This window comes from Stenella coeruleoalba (assembly GCF_951394435.1).
Source record: "Stenella coeruleoalba genome assembly, chromosome: 3".
Classification (NCBI taxonomy): Eukaryota; Metazoa; Chordata; class Mammalia; order Artiodactyla; family Delphinidae; genus Stenella; species Stenella coeruleoalba.
This window is the reverse complement of record NC_137148.1, coordinates 40415929-40436605: the sequence shown is the minus strand read 5'-3', so window position 1 is coordinate 40436605 and position 20677 is coordinate 40415929. Positions and strand designations below refer to the sequence as shown.

The 20677-nt window shown below is 37.7% G+C and overlaps 1 protein-coding gene across 3 annotated transcripts; it reads left to right on the top strand.

Annotated features, from left to right (window-relative positions):
* Positions 1 to 260: 260 nt before the first annotated feature.
* MOCS2 (molybdenum cofactor synthesis 2) lies at positions 261 to 18790 on the top strand. Of its 3 annotated transcripts, XR_013827888.1 has the most exons (8): positions 261 to 382; positions 1555 to 1699; positions 4704 to 4831; positions 5384 to 5534; positions 6405 to 6528; positions 8421 to 8526; positions 17929 to 18059; positions 18464 to 18790. XR_013827888.1 is itself a non-coding variant. In XM_079918931.1 (7 exons), exons 2-6 carry the CDS (start codon positions 1602 to 1604, stop codon positions 8487 to 8489), a joined length of 570 nt encoding a protein of 189 aa, XP_079775057.1. In that variant the 5' UTR covers positions 261 to 382; positions 1555 to 1601; the 3' UTR covers positions 8490 to 8526; positions 17929 to 18790. The 3 variants fall into 3 exon arrangements, 2 of the variants coding, with proteins under 2 accessions (XP_079775057.1, XP_079775058.1); XM_079918931.1 differs by having other exon boundaries at positions 17929 to 18790; XM_079918932.1 differs by lacking the exons at positions 17929 to 18059; positions 18464 to 18790 and adding an exon at positions 15592 to 15729.
* Positions 18791 to 20677: the final 1887 nt, after the last annotated feature.

Here is a 20677-nt window from a genome sequence, read left to right as displayed (position 1 = left end):
AGGATTTTAGTTGTGGCACACGTAACATTTATAAAACTAAAAAGCATCTGGAAATTAGTCTGACTTGTACTTAAAACATAAAAATTTTTCAAAATTTGAGCTTGTAGGTATGCTGAAATTTTTATGGGCACTTTAAATTTTTTCTAATTTATAAAAAGTGTCTTTGATTAAAGTAATACATTTGAAAAACAAAACCCAGCGTGGACAGTCAGAAAAGGACTATGGGTTGTTATTGTTAAAAACATATCCTTTCTTTTCAGGTGGAAGTGTTGTATTTTGCAGAAAGTGCTGAAATAACAGGAGTTCGCTCAGAGACCATTTCTGTGCCACAAGAAATAAAAGCATTGCAGCTGTGGAATGAGATAGAAACGCGCCATCCTGGGTAGTTAAAAATCTGCAGAATGTATATGATTAACACTTTTTAATATTTAAAAATGTGTGAGTAAATGATAAAAGTAAAAAGTTAACTTAGATTTCCACGTTTAATGTCAAAAGGATCATTAGTTGTATTTTTTTCCTGAAAACTTAAGTTCTAGTATTTAAAAATGCAAAATTCCTTAATAAAGGTTAAAGATATTTTACTTAAAATGCACAGTGAGCTGTGATACTCCCAAAGGGACATGATTATATTTGCTTTTATAATTTACAAAATACTGAAAATGTAGATTCTGCATTTTTGTAACATTAAATGAAATTGTTACGTATTCTGTTAAAAGTGTGTGCTTTAAACTTTGATGTCCTGCCCCTTCTTTAGAGAACTCAAAATAGAAATTTTTAAGATTGAAAGAAAAATGAAAGATAACAAACAGCTGCTGCTGAATTTGAGTTTTTACAATATTTGATTTTTTTTCTGGTTCTTGAAAATGTATCATTTTACTGCTGTTGTTCGTACCTCAATGAGCCTTTTTTGAAACAAAATATAAAAGTGGCCTGTTTGAACGTGTTCAAGGTATATTAGTAGTGTCACTTAAATTGTGTGAATGTTTAACTTGGAAGTCTTAGTGCTGTGTAAAAGACAGCCCACAATGTATGTTCATAAAGAAAATTATTCCTTCTTGATTTCATATCTTTTTAAGTTCTTAAAATGCCCTGATAATCAATGAAACGTAGTGGGGCCTCTTCCTACTTTACCTTTAACGTTATACCTACTGAGAGGCACCTGGTGTTTTGGAACCTTTCAGGGTATACTTAGTATACTTGTATGCTTAGATGGAAAGCTCCTGGGGAGGGCATGTACTGATTAAGAAATTGTCCTTTTTTTTTTTTTGACCTGGTCTGAATGTTGTCTCCAGTCTAGTGTTTTTTGTTTGTTTCTTTAATTCCCCAAGACACCCAACATCCAGTAAAGAGTTGTTAGCAGTTTACTGCATTCTTTGTGGTGAATAAGTATGTTCTTCAGTGGATATATCCTTTCTCTGCAAAATATGAGTTTAATTAGTGATTTTGCAGATGATGCTTCATAAAGTAATATTTATGTAATTTTGATTGCAGCTAGCTGAGGAGATTTGGGGTCTAACAGCATTGATACATCTAATTATACTTTTTTCCCTTCAGATTGGCTGACGTCAGAAATCAGGTGATATTTGCTGTTCGTCAAGAATATGTCGAGCTTGGAGATCAGCTCCTCCTGCTTCAATCAGGAGATGAAATTGCCATTATCCCCCCCATTAGTGGAGGATAGTGCTTTTGAGCCACCTGGGTATGTGAGATAGGTTTTTCTTAGCCAGTCTCGTGGAGAAGGATCATACAGATAATAACTTATATGTGGTTTCCTTTAACTGTATACTCTTTGTCAGGCTGTCTGTACCAACTCTTGATAAAGCAGCAACTCTTTATTGGTGCAGATGGACTTACAGATACCTGTCATCTCTGCATCAGTTGTGTTGTAAGCAGTTTAATGTCATCTTGATTTGTTCCTTCTATTGATTTAACATGGTTTATTGAGATTTTGTGTCGGGCACAGCGCTAGACACTGGAGTTTTAATACTCCTATTTTGCAGGAGGGAGAAGTTAAGAAACTTGTCTAAGATCACATAGCTAATAAGTGGCAGAGCCAACATTTGAACTCAGATTATTATTGGACTCTGTGTAGTTTTCCACAAATATGCTTGTTAATACTGGATAATAGCTCTCCTGGGCACAGAGAAATGTAGAAAAATTGCATAGCTGGAAAGTAAAAAGATCACTCTTCCTGAAAAACGCTTACCATTTTCCAGGTATAAAAAACAGCTTTATTATTATAGTTATATTGGTATAAAAAACAGCTTTATTATTTTCCAGGTATAAAAAACAGCTTTATTATTATAGTTATATTGCTAGTGGCTCTAGGACCCATGTCATATTTCCATCTTTCCAAATAGAGTAAGCCATGTCTGAGTAGGATAATGTGTAAGAACATTTCTGCTTTTTAAAATTTAACCCATTATTATTTTTATTTATTTTTTTAACATCTTTATTGGAGTATAATTGCTTTACAATGGTGTGTTAGTTTCTGCTTTATAACAAAGTGAATCAGCTCTACGTATACATATATTCCCATATCTCCTCCCTCTTGCATCTCCCTCCCACCCTCCCTACCCCACCCCACTAGGTGGTCACAAAGCACCGAGCTCATCTCCCTGTGCTATGTGGCTGCTTCCCGCTAGCTATCTATTTTACATTTGGTAGTGTATATATGTCCATGCCACTGTCTCACTTTGTCCCAGCTTACCCTTCCCCCTCCCCGTGTGCTCAAGTCCATTGTGTATGTCTGCGTCTTTATTCCTGTCCTGCCCTTAGGTTCTTCAGAACCTTTTTTTTTTTTTTTAAATTCCATATATATGTTTTAGCATATGGTATTTGTTTTTCTCTTTCTGACTTACTTCCCTCTGTATGATAGACTCTAGGTCCATCCACCTCACTCCAAATAACTCAATTTCGTTTTTTTTTCTATGGCTGAGTAATATTCCATTGTATATATGTGCCACATCTTCTTTATCCATGCATCCGATGATGGACACTTAGGTTGCTTCCATCTCCTGGCTATTGTAAATAGAGCTGCAATGAACATTGTGGTACATGACTCTTTGAATTATGGTTTTCTCAGGGTATGTGCCCAGTAGTGGGATTGCTGGGTTGTATGGTAGTTCTAGTTTTAGTTTTTTAAGGCTCCTCCACACTGAGGAACATTTCTTAGTATGGTCTGGAGAGGCAGACAGAATGAGGCTTAATTTGTCAACTGAGAAATAAATAATGTAGAAATTAATAATCATCCCTAATTGAAAACTCTTATAAGTTAGGAATGAAAGAAAACTTCCTTAATTTGATAGTGTTTTTCTCCAAAATCAAGTAACTATCATATTGGATGACAAAACTTTGGTTTTATTAAAGAAAAGAACAAGCCAAGGATGCTTATTTATTTTTTTCACCCATTTCTTCCCCACTCTTCTGGAGGGTAGTGCCTCAGAAGTGAAGAATAAATATTGTAAAGCCAGCTGCCTGGCATTGATAGAGATTGGATTTTCTTAGTCCTATTATTTGGAAATAATAGAATTCTCCATTAGATATGTATCTCAGTTTTATTTGGAAACTGTGGTCACCATATCACCACCATGATATAGAAAAATACTATTGTTTTTGATTTTGTAATTTATTCAGAAAACAATGGGCTGCCATAGGTGTGTGTTTGTGTGTGATGGTTAGAGCTGTTCTTTGGGAAGACTAGGAAGATACTCAGCAACATTGTGTATGATTTGAGTGTGTTTGACAGGGTTTGTAACATGCAGTTTTAGAATCTATGTTATTATAGAATCAAGTTGTGGGAACTCAGTGTGGTCTGAAGTTCATAGACGATGTTTGGGTTACCTATATCGTATTGCAAGATGAATTGGAAGAAGCTCAGGTGACATGTACAGGAGGTTGAAGCATCTTGGAATCCAGTAGCATCTGAATGGTTTTTTTTTCAGTAGCATGGTCCTCTTATCTTAAACACACCTTCCCCAGCCCCCATGCTCTATCTTAGAACGCTGTTTGTTTCCATAAGTTATCCCTATTTGTAATTCCTATTTATTGCTTTGTTCCTCCTCTAGCATAAGTGCCTGAGCACAGGAGCCAGGTCTTTTGTTCCCTGGTCTGTATCCAGTGTGTGGGCTTAGTCTCTGACCCTTAGTGAGTACGGAATAAACGCTTGATGAATGAAATGAGAAATGCATGGCAAAGGACTTCTGCAGCATCTGGTGAATAGGCGTGCAGTCAATTCTTTTATTTCCTCAGTTACTTAACTGAGGTTGTGCCTGATTATGAAATGAACCCAGTTCCTGTGGAGGCATCATTCTGCTTGCCCTCCTTTTTTGGGTAAAGAAAAAGGCAGTTCTGAGTGTGGTGCTTGGTAATCCAATGGTTAGAGGTGATGTGTGTGTGGATGCAGGAGATAAAAGAGTAGCAATTCCAGAGTTTGGAATATGTTGTCAAATGAAATAGATTTCATTTTAAGTGATCATGTTAATGGTAAGTTCCTTTTTATATCATGCTTGATTCGTTAGGGATATTTGTAAAATTACTGAGTTTTGCTCGAACTTTACACTTGCTTATTTTTATCATTCAGATCAAATCATGCCTCCTAACGCATCTAATGTAGAAAAAATATATAAATTGAAACATAGCCTGTAAGTTGGGTGTTTTTACTCTAGTACCAATGTTAAGGTTTGGTAATATTTTATTTCCAGGAAAGATATAAGTGAAGTTGAAGAGAAATCAAAAGATATAATAAAATTCACATCTGAGCAACTTTCAGTAGATGAAGTCTCACAGCTGGTGATTTCTCCATTCTGTGGTGCAATATCCCTATTTGTAGGTGAGTTGTAATTTTCATGGCATCTATTGACTATACAGGACAGTAGAAATTAGCAGGTGTTTCTCATGTTCAGTGTTAATAGTAAGAGGATTTTAAGATATGGAGCAGTTAGCCACGATTACCCATGGTGGTGAGTAGAAATTTTTTTAGTTCTTGTTTTGTGTTAGTAATCTTCAAATTAACATATGTTAAAGGCAAAAAAAAAAAAAAGTAGACTAAAAGTCATTATTAGCAGAGAGAATTCTGGTAATCCTGGGAACATAATATTTTCCTTTTAAGGGTCAAATTCTAATTGTTACAGAGGGAATATATACTGGTTTGTCATTTGAATGTTTTCAGTAAACCTGGCTAATCAGTGTCATTTTATTTCCTCATCTTTGTGATGATTATCTTGATTTTCTAATCAAGTTTTTGTGTTTAGAAAATTTCAAAGTAATTTTTATACAAATTGGTGTGCTACTTGTCTATTCAAAAATAATCCTTTTATTCTATTAGTGTGCTTTTTCTACTGTAGGAAGAAAGCTTATTTTGTAATTTTGTTTTTAATTTTAGGAACTACAAGGAATAACTTCGAAGGGAAAAAAGTCATTAGCTTAGAGTATGAAGCATATCTACCAATGGCAGAAAATGAAGTCAGAAAAATTTGTAGTGACATTAGACAGAAATGGCCAGTCAAACACATAGCAGTGTTCCATCGGCTTGGGTATGATTTCCTTTATCAGTTTAAAAGTTTAAGTGTAGTTGTTTTCCGCCTTTGTACTAATTCTGATTCTGGAATCCTTCATTGGCATCCTGTGTTACCCTGAGAGGGAGGTTTGTTTATCATTCTGGCAGACAGTGCCTTTAAGGCTGCTTGTTACATTGTAACATTTGGAGAATGGCTGATGCTGTAACAAAGTCCAAATGTGCAAGATTCTTTGGCCCTGTGCCCAACAGCCTGTGCTGATGTGTGTTCAAGGCCATGAGACCTTTTCAGAACTGTTTTGTAGTCTGTACCCTGTTTATATGACAATCTGAGATTGTTTTGATGTAAAAGCCTTTTAAGGTCATTAGATTAGTTTGCTGTTTTGTATCACTAAGAAGAGTGGAGTTCCAGGCTTTGAAAAGAACCCAGCAATGGGACTAAATCTATCATCTATTAGTTATTGGTAACTATAATTTTATTAATGTTATCAATTCTGTTATTTACTATTCATTGCTATTTAATACTTTAAATTCTACCTTATATTCATCATGCGATTAGTTTGTATTTCTAGGCATTACCTGGCACTGTGCCTTGTTTGTTTGATGAGATATTTGTTGAATCAGTGAGGTACTTTTCATCTTGTTGCCCATTCGATAAATTTAGTGGATACATGCTTACAGATTAGTCACAAGCTTGGCACTTCCTGCTAAATGCAACTGGGATGAATTACTGTTTTCTAACTAAATGGGATGTTCAGGTAAAACAGAACTGGATATTTAGTTCTAGGAATGCTTCACTGGAATTTTTATTTTTTTTCACATGTCTAGTAGATTTCTTAACTTGTAGCTTCAGAGGAGATGATGAATTTTTTCCTTCATTTTGTTAAAGCTTAGTTCCAGTGTCAGAAGCAAGCATTATCATTGCTGTGTCCTCAGCCCATAGGACTGCATCCCTCGAAGCTGTGAGCTATGCCATTGATACTTTAAAAGCCAAGGTGCCCATATGGAAAAAGGTAAGTTAGGAAAATATCTAATTTTGTCTTTGGACATGATTTTTCTCAGGAATTTTTAAAGAACAAGGAAGAAGAGTACATACAGAGTATATACTTCCCTGACTTTATAGAATCTTCTTTTCTTTTTCTAGGAAATAGGATGTTTATGTAATAATCTCCTTTCCAGGGTTTATTAAGCATGAAAAATATGTGCCCCAAAGAATGCATGGCCTGGAGAAGACCTCAACAAGTGGTAACAGTTAGAATTCCTAGTCTAGAACGTTCCAGTGGTTCATATATGAAGTATTATCCCTTATATTAGAATTCCCTTGAGTTAGAGGGTCTTTCCTTTGGAGAGCAGGAATAATGCATGGCTATGTAGTCACTGGCTAAAATAGAGACTTCTCAAGGCAAAAGAGCCTTCTCCTAGAACTCCTTCATTTTAGGAAAAGAAAAGTGGGATATTCCCTCCTTGGAGAAAATGCATAGTAAGTGGACTTAAAAAACCTAAGTAGGAAATTCTAGCTTGTTTTCCATCCATACATCAAACCCATCAATAAAAGCAAACAAGTGCCTGCTTAAATAGAGCATTCTGAAGATAGGAAAAGGCCCAGCTCCCTGATTTCTCCCTTGGTGTAGTAACCTCAACAGTGGGATCACTCTGTATTCTCAGAAATGTGTAATTACACTTAAGAGCCTCAAATTGCCCACAACATTGTGGCTGATAGCAAAGCTGAGGAATGAATTCACTGCCCAGTACAGCAGAAGGCCAGAGTGAAGGACCAGTGGTGAGATGAGCAAATTGGACTCTGAACCAGCACCTGTGAAATTTAGTGACCATATTTTCTGGATAAAAACTGAAACCCATTGTTATAAGGGGATACTTAGGGATTAGAGGATAGGATATGTGAAAGGAATCTGTCTTAGTGAAGCTCAGATATCTGGTTGCTTTGCTGTGAACAAGGCTGCCACAATTTTGATAGACCATGAGACCCTGGAGAGAGCAAGGTAGGAAAAGTATTCCAGAATGAATTGTGAGCCTGGCTGGAAGAGATTCTTTGCCTTGGAGCAAAGAATGGACAGCCAGCTGACAAAGTAGATGAGACGGTAGGCCCCCCAAATAAGGGAGTGGGTAGGAGTTGGGGGTATACTCATTGTGGTGCTTCAAGAACTGGCTGGGCTTTCTATTTACTTCTCTGTGTGTAGAGGGTGGGAGGGTGTACAGGTGTTCAGAGGATAACTGAATTTGGATCTCTACCCCTGCAGAAATAGAACCTGACTAGAGAGTGAGAAGAGAAAGTGATATATTCTTATTCCCCTTCTGTCCAAAAATTACCTGAATTCTAGTCTGGTTCTGGTTTCAGCCTGTGCTTTGAGATCATCTGTGATACAGGCAAGGGATGGGCAGGTGGGTAGGGCACGCACTTACAGGGTGTTTGCCAACAGCACGCAGCTCAGACCTGTTTAGGAACCTTTGGGGTGGTCTGTTAATTTCAAAGCGAATGGAAATACCCCTTTGGCCTTTGGAAACGCATATTTAGAAATGTGGAAGTAGTAGGTGTGTCTGGAAAGAAAAAAGTGTTGAAAGACCTTCCATCTTCCGTACATAACCTTGCCCAGGCTGTCTCCTGTCATGATCCCAAGTGGAATTAATTGTTTATTCCTTTCTGTGTTTGCCCCTTGTCTTGTTAAGGCTTCTTATCTGTCGTTTCTCCTACTTGACTGAGTCCTTGAGTGTAGGGAGCACGTTTATTCCTTTGTTTGCTCTTAATGCCTTATGCAAATGGCCATTGGATTGTTAAAAGAGGAGCAGATATAAATAGTTGTGATGTTCATTTGCCTGATTTATTCAGATATATTTGCATTTATTAAAATGCTCTCCTTTAAATTGTTATTATCGGTCTGCTTTTTAGGAAATGTACGAAGAATCATCATCATCTTGGAAAAGAAACAAAGAATGCTTTTGGGCAACCGATGATTAAACCACTTAGGTTTTTAGAGTCTTAGAATTTGAACTTGGTAAATTCTTTGATCATGTTTTGATTTTTCTTCTCCAGAAGATAGTTTACTGAACATAAACTCTTATGTTACACCAGTGGAACAAGAGAGAAAAAAATAAATAAATGAGTGTTTAGGATGAGGGCTTATTCAGGAACTAGAGATAGAGGAAAGAAAGGCTTTAGGGAAAAAATGGAAGAATAATTTAAATTTAAGGAAAGATGCCTGTGGTAGACATATTATTCTATGACTAAGCTCTAACTGTAACTTGACTCACATTGAGGTGTGGCCCCTCCTCAGTGACTGTCTCAGAGGCTGCCCCCAACCCCCTACGCCCAGTGATATTGGTGTCAGGGATGCGTTTTGGGAATGTAGGCAGAACTGGAAGGTGTAAAAAGTCCTTATCGGTAACTCTTGGTATGATATATTTTTAGAATTTATATATTTTTAAAATAAGCTAAATAAACATGATTTTAAAAGTTTAAAAGCAATATCCTGTTTTTAAAAATTCAGTGATAATACCTAAGATTCATCATATGAAGCTTTCTAGTATTTCAGAATCAATAATCTTACCATAATACTTATATTTTATTAGTTATTAGTATTGTATCAATATATAAATTAGCATAAAATTGTAAAACAAGGCAGACTAGCAGAAAGGGTGCTTTGTGTTATAATGTTAGTTATAAAATTGTACCCACAACCAATTAAAAGGGGAAATTATATGATTATTTGGTAAAGTATTTTCAGATAGTTTTTTTTAGCTTAAGCAACATTATCATTAATAAAGTTATGTTTTCTGCAAAATCTTTATACTAAATAATGGTCCAGTTTTTGCTTGGTCGACGTATATACTATCTTGGTAGATCTTAGTATATAAGTTCCATATAGTTCTTTTTTTTTTAATTGAAGTATTGTTGACTTATAATATTTTGTTAGTTTTATGTGTACAGCATAGTGATTTGGGGGTTTTTGCATAATATATTCCATTATAGGTTATGACAAGATTTTGGTATAATTCCCTATGCTGTACAGTAAATCCTTGTTTCTTATCCATTTTATGTATAGTAGTTCGTATCTGTTAATCCCATACTCATAATCTGTCCTTCCCCTTCATCCTCTCCCCTTTGGTAAACATAAGTTTGTTTTCTATGTCTGTGAGTGTTTCTGTTTTGTATATAGATTCATTTGTGTTATTTTTTTAGATTCCATATATAAGTGATATCATATAGCATTTGTCTTTCTCTGTCTGACTTATTTCACTAAGCATAAGATTCCATAAATCCATCCATGTTGCTGCAAATGGTGATTTTGTTTTTTGTGTGTGGTGAGTAATATTCCATTGTATGTGTATGTGTGTATATGTCACATCTTCTTAAGCCAGTCATCTGTTGGGTTGCTTCCCTGTCTTGGCTATTATGTAATAAATAGTGCTGCTGTGAACATTGTGGTGCATGTATCTTTTCGAATTAGAGTTTTCATGTTTTCTGGATATATACCCAGGAGTGGAATTGCTCAATCATGTGGTACTTCTATTTTTAGTTTTTTAAGGAACCTCCATACTGTTTTCCATAGTGGCTGCACCAGTTTACATTACCACCAACAGTGTTCAAGCGTTCCTCTTTCTCCACATCCTCTCCAGTATTTATTACTTGTAGGCTGTTCGATGATAGCCATTCTGACTGTGATAACTCAGTGAGGTGATACCTCATTGTGGTTTTGATTTGCATTTCTTTAATAATTAATGGTGTTTCATGTGCTTGTTAGTCATCTGTATGTCTTCTTTGGAAAAGTGTCTATTTGGGTCTTCTGCCCAATTTTTGATTGGGTCATTTGTTTTTTCGATATTATATGAGCTGTTTATAAATATACTTTTGATATTAACACCTTGTCAGTTTCATCATTGCAAATATTTTCTCTCATTACGTAGGTTTTCATTTTGTTGATGGTTTCCTTTGTTGTGCAAGAGCTTTTAACTTTCATTAGGTCCCATTTGTTTATTTTTATTTCTTTTGCCTTGGGAGACCTAAGAAAATAATTGCTGAGATTTATGTCAAAAAATATTTTGCCTATGTTTTCTTTTAGGAGTTTTATGGTGTCATGTCGTATATTTAGGTCTTTAAACCATTTTGAGTTTATTTTTGTATATGGTGTGAGGGAATATTCTAATTTCATTGTTTTACATATAGCTGTCCAGCTTTTGCAACACCACTTGTTGAAGAGATTGTCTTTTCTCTATTGTACATTCTTGTCTCCTTTGTTGTGGATTAACTGACCATAGGTGTGTGGGTTTCTTTCTGCGCTCTCTATTTTGTTCCATTGATCTATTTGTGTGTATTTGTGCCAGTACCATGCTGTTTTGAGTACTGTAGCTTTGTAGTATAGTCTGAAGTCTGGAAGGGTTATACCTCCAGCTTTGTTCTTTTTTCTCAGGATTGCTTTAGCAGTTCTGGGTCTTTTGTGGTTCCTTATAAATTTTAGGGTTTTTTGGTTCTAATTCTGTGAAAAATGTCATGGGTATTTTGATAGGGATCGCACTAAATCTGTAGATTGCTTTGAATGATTTTTTTTTTTTTTTTATTTCTGTGGTATCAGTTGTTACTTCTCCTCTTTCATTTATTATTTTGTTTGTTTGAGTCCTCTCTCATTTCTTCCTGGTGAGCCTGCCTAGAGGTTTGTCACTTTTGTTTATCTTTAAAAAAAAAACCCAGCTCTTGGTTTTATTGATCTTTTCTATCGTTTTTTGATCTCTATTTTATTTATTCCCTCTCTGATCTTTATTATTTCCTTCCTTATGTTGACTTTGAGCTTTGTTTGTTTTTCTTCTAATTCTTTTAGGTGATAAGTTTTTATTTGAGATTTTCCTTGTTTCTTGAGGAAGGCTTGTATCACTATGAACTTCCCTCTTAGAACTGCTTTTACTGTATCCCATAAATCTTGTAAGGTTGTTTTCATTGTTGTTTGTCTTCAGGTATTTTCTTACTTCTTCTCTGATTTCGTCATTGACTCACTGTTGTTTTTAAGAGCATGTTGTTTAGTCTCCATATCTTTGTGTTTTTCTCGTTTTTCTTTCTGTAGCTGATTTCTAGTTTTATACCATTATGTTCATAAAAGATGCTTGATATAATTTCTACCGCCTTAAATTTTTCAAGGCTGTTTTGTGTCCTAGTATGTGGTCCAGCCAAGAGAACATTCCATGCATGCTTAAAAAGAATGTGTTTCTGCTTTTTTTTTGGATGTAGTGTCGTGTACATATCAGTTAAGTCCAGCAGGTCATTTGTGTCATTTAGGACCTCTGTTGCCTTATTGATTTTCTGTCTGGATGATCAGTCCTTTGATGTCAGTGGGCTGTTAAAGTCTCCTACTGTTACTGTGTTCCTGTCAATTGCTCCCTTTATGTCTGTTAGTATTTGCTTTATATGTTTAGGTGCTCCTGTATTGGGTGTGTATATGTTAACAAGTGTAATATCCTTTTCTTGTATTGATCCCTTTATTATTATATAATACCCTCCTTTGTCTTTTCTTATGGCCTTTGTTTGTTTGATTTTTTAAAAAATTTATTTATTTTATTTATTTCTGGGTGCGTTGGATCTTTGTTGCTGTGGGCGGGCTTTCTCTTGTTGCAGCGAGCAGGCTTCTCATTGCAGTGGCTTCTCTTGTTGCAGAGCACATGTTCTAGGCGCACGGGCTTCAGTGGTTGTGGCTCGTGGGCTCTAGAGCGCGGGCTTAGTAGTTGTGGTGCGTGGGCTTAGTTGCTCCGTGGCATGTGGGATCTTCCCGGACCAGGGCTCGAACCCATGTCCCCTGCATTGGCAGGTAGATTCCGAACCACTGCGCCACCAGGGAAGCCCCTGGCCTTTGTTTTAAAGTCTATTTTGTCTGATATGAGTATTGCTACCCCCAGCTTCTTGTCATTTCCATTTGTATGAAATATCTTTTTCCATCCTTTCACTTTCAGTCTGGTATGTCTTTTGCCCTGAAGTGAGTCTCTTTTAGGCAGCATATTGCAGTTTCTCGTTCTTTTATACAATAGCCACTCTATGTCTTTTGATTAGAGCATTTAATCCATTGACATTTAAGGTAATTATTGATATGTATGTACTTATTGCCATTTTATTCCTTGTTTTCCAGTTCTACTTTATTCTTTTTCATTTTGTGGTTTGGTGCGTTTCTTCTGTAGTATGCTTGAGTTCCTTTCTTTTTGCTTTTTTGTGAATCTGTTGTATGTTTTTGATTTGTGGTTACCATGGGGTTCATGTATGTTGATCCATAACTATATCTACTTGCTTTAAACTAAGTTATTCAAGTCCAAACACATTCTAAAAGATCTACATTTTTTACTCCCCTCCTTCACATTTTGTGATTTTGATCACAAAATGTGGAGGAGGGGAGTAAGAACTATATAAGCAGTAAAAGAATAAGCATGAAGATGTAAAATAGTAGTTATAATCGCTTTTACATTTTCTGTTTGTTTTTTAATCTATGTACTGATTTATTTAAGTGATCTTCAGTCCTTACTTTATATTTGCCTTTCCTATTGGTATTTTCCCTTTCCTATAGATTCTTTTTTTCCATTTAGAGAAGACCCTTCAGTATTTCTTACAGTGTAGGTTTAGTATTGCTGAATTTTTTTAGTTTTTGCTTGTCTGAGAAATTCTGTTTCTCCTTCTATTCTAAGTGATAGTCTTGTCGGATAGAGTATCACAGGTTGCAGGTTTTACCCTTTCAGGAATTTGTATATGTCATGCCACTCCCTTCTGGTCTGCAAAGTTTCTGCAGAGAAATCAGCTTATGATGTTAGGGGGGGTTCCCTCGTAACTGACTCTGTTTTTCTCTCATGACCTTTAGAATCCTCTCTTTATCTTTAACTTTTGCCATTTTAACTATGACATGTCTTGGTGTGAGTCTCTTTGGGTTCATCTTGTTTGGGAGCCTCCATGCTTCCTGTACCTGGATATCTGTTTCCTTCTTCAGGTTTGGGAAGTTTTCAGCCATAATTTCTTTAAGTACATTTTTGATCCCCTTCTCTCTTTTTTCTCCTTCTGGAACCCCTGTTATGTGTAGGTTGGCCTGTTCTATATTATCCCATAGATCTCATGTTGCTTTCATGTTTTTAAATTTTTCATTCTGTCTGCTGTTCTGATTGGGTGATTTCCATTATTCCATCTTCCAGATCACTTATGCATTCTCCTGTGTCATTTAGTTGTCTATTCATTGCTTCTGGATTGTTTTTCATCTACGAAATTGAATTATCTATTTTTGATTGGTTCATCTTTAGGGTTTCTAGTTCCTTCTTAATGTGTTCTGTGTTTATAGCAATAATCTGTCTTAATTCAGTTAGTATTTTTATTACCAACTTTTTAGACTCAGGGTCTGGTAGACTGATGAACTCTGTTTCATTATTTATTCTTTCAGGGAATTCCTCTCTTTTAATTGGTGCTACTTCCCCTGCCTTTTCATTTTACTTAACTTTCTCTGTCTCTATGAACTTAGGAGAAAGTTATCTATTTTGGTCTTGAAGGGGTGTTTTTATGTGGGAGCACCCCTGTGTAGACTGTGTGTATCCAAAGTCTTGGGTGTAGGGGCTGGTTTTGATATGGATGCCAGCCACGTCTTCCCTCAGAGTGTGCTGGCCACTATCACGTTGATAGGGGGTGTGGTTGGTGTCGGAGGATCTAAAGCCTGTGCAGGGTGTGAGGCAGGACTTCCTCTCTGCCCTGTGGCTATCACCACACTGATATGGGTGGAGTCTGACCCCCAGTTGCTGGAATAGAAGCTCTGAGGGTCAGGCTCAATCAGGCTCCCTTCCCCTTGAGTGTGTGCTCTGCCCCAGAGGAGGGGAGTGCTGAAGCAAGTGAGGCCTGTGAGCTCACAGAGGACCGAGGTGGTGTCTGTGGCTCTGCTCACACACAGCCCAAGCTTCCGTCTCTTCCCCCATTGTGTTTGTCCCAGATCTAGTGCAGGGCTGTGGCTTGGAGTGGGTGGGGCCGGAGCGTTTGCTAAGCTGGGACTGGAAGTTGGGGCGTGTGGCTGCAGGAATTGAGGTGGCTGTTCTGCCACCAGAGGTCTGGGCTGCCTCAGTGGCAGTCTTCCCAGGACCTGACTGCCGCAGATCCAGTGCCAAGTTGTGGAGTGGGTGAGGCCAGGGTGCTTGCTCGGGCGGGAGACTGACTGCAGCGTGCTTCAGTGGCACTGCCTGTGCATGTGCTTATGGTGGCCGTTGCTGCCCCACCTGGATCACCCCTGGACCCCCGGACTGTCTCTGCGTAGCAAGAATGAATCTTTTCCCAGGGTCCGGCTGGCTGAGCTCTTGTGCCAAGCTGTGATGTGGAGTGAGCAGGGCCCAGGGTGTTCACCCTGCTTGGACTGGGGAGTGCAGCGAGGCGGCAGGCACCAGTGCAAGGCCCTCTCCACCCTGATTGTTGGCAAGCCAGCACACGTGCACTCCTCAAGAACAGAGTTTAGGCTTCTCCAGCCCTTCTGTCTGCCCCAGCAGTTTTCCCAGCAACCAACCAGGCTTGTCTCCTCTGTGTAGGAGCCCGGGACTGGGATGCCCAGTCAGTGGCTCAGCCTGCTCACACCCCAGGAGGAGGGTTCACCTGTGCGGACCTTATCTTCCTTTCAGATCCCTTCCAGGGGCGGAGGCCCCAACTTTATGCTTCTTTTCCATCCTACCCAGTTATGTGGAAATCTTTCTTGCCATTTCAGTTGTATAGGAGTTCTTTTGCCAAGTTTCCAGTTGGTTTTCTGTGTGAATTGTTCCACATGTAGATGTATTTTGATATGTTTGTCAGGGGAGGTGAGCTCCCTGTCCTCCTACTTTGGCATCTTGATCTGACCTCCATATAGTTTTTAAAGTAATAATATATTGGCATAATTTTGGGCAGTTGACATCATCATAAAATTTTCATTATGCATTTTGGGAAAAAAGACTTATACTTTCATACCCAAAGATTTTTTTTTCAGTAACATCACTAGTTACATCTAGCGAAGCATTTTTTACCTAAGGAATTCATTTATTCAGCAAATACTGAATGCCTGTTCTGTGCCAGGCACCCACCAGTGGTTTTTGTCTGCCAATTTTAGATACCATGGGGAAGATCCTGCATCCTGTCTTTGGCTGGGACCTATGGAACAGCCATATGGACACTAGGAATCTCCTGCTTATTTGGTGTTTATTCCTTCACCTATTCAGACATTGGACCAGAAGAATCGTGGGAAGGCTGACAAATCCTCCACCAACTATTCCTTTACTGAGATGGGGTTGTTTGCCTGGTCTCAACCTTACCCTTCCTGAATTCATTGCCTGCCTCCCTCCCACCTAACTTTGTCCTGCTCCTATTTGAGAACAGGGACTGGTGGTTGGACGACAGTCAGTTACATTCTGTGTGAAAGCACAGTATCATGAGATTATCATGAGGTATATGTGGATTTCAGGATTTTTCTACTCAAATATTTAGAGGATCTTTATTGATGGTAATTAAATATTTAAAGAACATAAAGTATTCTCTATGCATGTTTTATTAAACAATCATGTCTTAATTTTGAGTAGGTTTTGTTCTAAGTCCGGAACACAGACTATTATGCTTTTAAGTCTCCAGTACAGAGGTTAAGGAGTTAATCTGGGGCATGCTAAAACTGGGATGGAACATCCCTGACAGTTTTTAGCGCATTGCACTGGATTTAAATAGGGTCTTTGATCCCCAGTTTCTTAGGTGTGGCAGTGTTAATTGGTGGTGAGGTAATAAGGGGCTAGCATCACTTTGACACAGGCTTTTTATACCCGTAACTTAGTTGCTTCACTAATTAGAATAGTAACCTAAAAAAATCGGCCTTTAAGTGGATTGTAATGTTTAAAGTCACTTTGGAACTGTGGCTTTGTATGACAGTCTATGTAAATTCACCCAAGAAGTAGGAAACTCAGATTACTTGTGTTTCAAGTTTTTTAACAGGTAGCAAAATTTAAAGAATTTTATCTTTGAATGAAAGTAATAGCAGATGGTCAACAAATGAAGTGTTTTGTGATTTTGTGGATATTTTTGTCCGTTAGATATGATGTTGAGGCACTGTATTCTCAGCATGTTTTGAGAAATAGTGATAAAGGAGCCAGAAGTTTGAATCTTGATCTTAGATCCCTGAATGAACCTGTTGGAGAATTAGAAAACAATTCCTGGATATCTTTTGAATCCACTCATTTCTTTTTTCCGCTGCTACATTTGTCATCCAAGCCACCACTCCATTTCTCTTGGACTGTTGCTGTGGCCTGGTGACAGTCCCCCTTCCTTCTCCCACTTACGTCACTTCATCATCCTACTTGAACCTTCTGATAGGTAATCACATCCTAGAACTTCAGTGTTCTCACCATGACCTACAGCCTACATGATCGGGCTCCTGCCTGCCCCTCTCACCTCCTCTCTTGCACCAGGCTCCCTGCTTTGCTATGGTGCTTTGTGGCAGGCTTATTCTCCCTAAGAGTCCTTGCCAGTCTCTTTGTCTAGCATGCCCTTCCTCCAGGAATTCCTATAGTCTGCTTCCTCACTTTATTTCCTCACTTCCTCCCTAATTAAGTGTCACCTCCTCAGAGAGCCTTCTCTGACTACCCTATTTAAAACGGGATTCCTGTTCCCTTCCCTTGCTCCACTTTATATCTTGCAGCGGCACTTAACCGCTACCTCATGTACTCCATCTGTTCGTTTATCTCCATCACTAGACTGTCAGCTTCCTGAGGCCAGGGATTTTTTGTCTCCGTCACCACAGTGTCTAACCATGACATGCACTCAAGAGGAGTGCTCAGAAGTTCTGTCCGTGTTAAGTATTGTGTGTGTAGTTGTAGTGCTTACAGATGTGTAAAAGTATCTGGCTAGATGAATGAGTGGATAGGTGCAGCTTTTTCTTCTGCACTCTCTTCCTCACTCCCATCCTGCAATGTCTCTCCTACATAGTTCCTGAGCACCTAGTTGTAGTAAAGGCCTCTCTTAAGGCAGTAACGATTTGTGTGGTGTAGTTAGGTAGCTCACCCAGCAGAGGGCAGTAGAGCTAGGGCTATAGTAAGAACAACTTGAGTTAGCTTTTTACCTTCATTTTGCACAGAATCAAGAAGTTCAGTTTAGTTAGTAGCCTTTTTCTTTTAGTTAGGTTGGAGTGGTCCTAAGATGAAAATCAGTCCCTCCTTTTGAATAAGATTATTTCCAATCTTTAATTGGTATCTTAATTTAAAATATTAAAGGGTCATGATAGGATGAGGAATTTTTTTTAAATGTTCTATGTAGTTTTTAAAAGATGATATAGAATGAATAAAAGGAATTACTTTTTAAAAATACATAAATATAAAACTTCCGATTTGGGACAGAATGGTAGATTTGATACAGGTCTTTAACCTACTCTGTGACAATCCAAAGAAAAATGAATGTTCTTTTTCTTCAGAGTTGTATTTTAATGTACGAAGCATACCAGATACGCTTACTGGTGGTGGTTCTGCAATCAGCTGCCCTTATGATGTGCTTCACCAGAACTGAGATGGGCCAAACTGAGGAAGGCACGTGGGCGTTCACCTGGTAGGAATTGGAGGTGTTTGTGCATAGGTGTGAAAGGCGACACGTACCCAGCAACCTTTGCACTGATGTGCCAGCTATAGAATGAGGGCCAGTCTACGAGCCTGATATGTATCTTGTTTTATAATTTCAGCACGTTCATCTCAGCATATTTAATCCTTCAGATATAAACCCTCTAGCTCACTATTAAAATTTTTTTAAAAACTATGCAGGTGACTACTCATATAGGCTGCAGCGGTTTGACCGATTTTTTTTTTCTATACCAAGCACATATTTATATCTAGAGGTAAGTTGTGCTTTAGAGTAGTGTTTCTCAAACTTTAACATAATATGAATCATCTGGTGATCTTAAACTTCCAATTGGAATTCAGTTCTGTGTGGCAGCTGAGATCTGCATTTTGTAACAGCCTCCAGGTGATGCAGCGCTGCCTACCCATCGACCACATTGTGAGGAGCAAGCCTTTACACCTAGTCTCTAAGCTATGAAGGCGGTTTAAGTTTCCTGCAAAAGCATCCTTGTGGCCACTGCTACTGGCGGAAGAGGTTAGATACATCTTCACTCTTCTACTGAGTCTTGAATGTGTTCTGAAGCACAGTGAGTGCATAAGATAAATACAGTGAAATACGTTAAGTCGTAAAATTCAAATTCCAAAGTAAATAGCTTTATTTTCAAAATGATTTTAATTGTATTCAGTAATGTGGTATTTAAAGAGGGGTTTACAATTAAATAATAACTTTTCTGTTTGATTCTTATACTTTAATAGGAGAAAAGCTCTTAACTAGTTTGTTGATTACTGCTCCAATTTGATCTTTTGCTTCTCAAAAATCAAACGAATTGTGAAACTTCATATACAAACATGCATATTCATTTTTATATTTTTGGTGGAGAGAAAAAAGACAAAACCCAGTTTATCAAAAAAGCAAATATACTTAACAAAGATTTATACATTATGTGTGAAGGAAACTATCCTAGACAATTTGTCTTTAAAAAAATAATACAATTTAACATAGTTGTGCAATATATACATTTACATTGTGACTTTATCTGCCAAAATAAATCAGGTACGAATGAAACCATTTCTTAATATTTACATAATGGCTACATTTTCATTCTTTAAGGTTCAAAGAAATAGTTAATATTTTTGTCTCAAACTTTACCCCCATGTATACCTTTTACCTCTAGAGGTCTAGTCTTTCGAATTGATTGAAATGAGTATGCGTTAATGAGGGCATAGTCCTAAGAGCTGTGTCTATAATTATTTACTGTGTGCAAATTGTATTCATCATGGACCAGGGAGCTCAGTTTGAGGAATCCTGTTTAATGCTTTCTGCTTAATGATGTCTTAATTTATGGGACTGTCATATTACATTATAGCTGTATATCAGAATAGATTATAAAATTATACCTTCTATAATAACTTGTAGTATAATCACTTGTGTGATGATGATAAAATGGTTTTAGTTTTTTCACATTTAATAACTTTTACTATTTTATAAAAATAGCACAGCCAGCTAGGAATCTGTCCAGTTCTCATTTTGCTGCTAAAATGGACAATGCACAAATTCAAATCTCAATGCAATTTTTTCACAGGCTGTTTCTACTTTAGTATTTTGTAAGGCTTGTGTGGCAGCCATGCATGAAGCAACTCAATTCTTATCACATTCTATACATATTGTCTATACACCATTTATGAAATGGAAACTTTGAAAGATGACATCTTTTAAGCCCCATATTCTACTTACTTTTAAAATAAAAGTATGGCTGAATAGGAATACAGAGCTTTTTTTCTCAAATAATTTTTTAATTTCTTGGATGAATACTCAACCTTTGCTTAAAAGTGCTTGAGAAATACTCCTCACTAGAGCCTCTGCCTCAAATCTGTGATCTGGTAACAGAAGTTGTATATTTAGGCCACTTGCTTAGTGCAGTGGTTCTCAGTCGGGGTGCTTTTGCCTTCCAGGAGGCGTTAGCCAATGTCTGGGGACACTTTTTGATCACCACGATGAGTGGGAGAGGGAGCGTCTGGTATTCGTAGGTAGAGGCCATAGCCAGAGGCCAGGGATGTTGCTGAACGTCCCACAATGCACAGGTCAGGCCCCCCGCAAGAAAGAATTACCTGGCTCCAAATGTCAGTAGTGCCCAGGCTGAGAAACCCTGCCCCAGTGTGATCAATGGTGCAGAGACAAATGGCTAATTTTTTAGTTTATAGTAATCCAACTCCTTCGTGGAAACAGTGCCGTCGAGGCGGCTCATCCAAGGCAAGGCTTGCCAGAGCTCGCAAGCTCCCTGTGAGTATGTGACCTCAGATTAGGGTTTATCATCTAAGGAAGGGGAGGCAGAGTAAAATAAAAGGATGACTTCCAATGTTCTCAGTATATTACATTAAAAAACTAGTAAATATATACAGCAGTTACCCAGTTTATTAAATAGTCTTTATCAACTTAATGACCAGTTTCCCCTCCACTCTTTTTTTAAAACAATTTTTCTTGGAATGAAACAGTGTTTGAATCAAGCTGTTAAAAGAATTGGGCTCTAGCACATGTAACTAGAGAATACCACGCTGTTTTTGCTGTAAACCCCTGATGTTTTATTTCTAATTGTGTTTTTTTCCCCCCTTTGT

Excerpts from the sequence above, each read along its gene's own strand:
- MOCS2 (XM_079918931.1), top strand. The coding sequence starts at position 1,602 with ATGTCGAGCTTGGAGATCAGCTCCTCCTGCTTCAATCAGGAGATGAAA. Across the intron at positions 1,700-4,703 it reads AGTGCTTTTGAGCCACCTGG|GAAAGATATAAGTGAAGTTG; the intron begins GTATGTGAGATA and ends TTTTATTTCCAG. Across the intron at positions 4,832-5,383 it reads TGCAATATCCCTATTTGTAG|GAACTACAAGGAATAACTTC; the intron begins GTGAGTTGTAAT and ends TTTTAATTTTAG.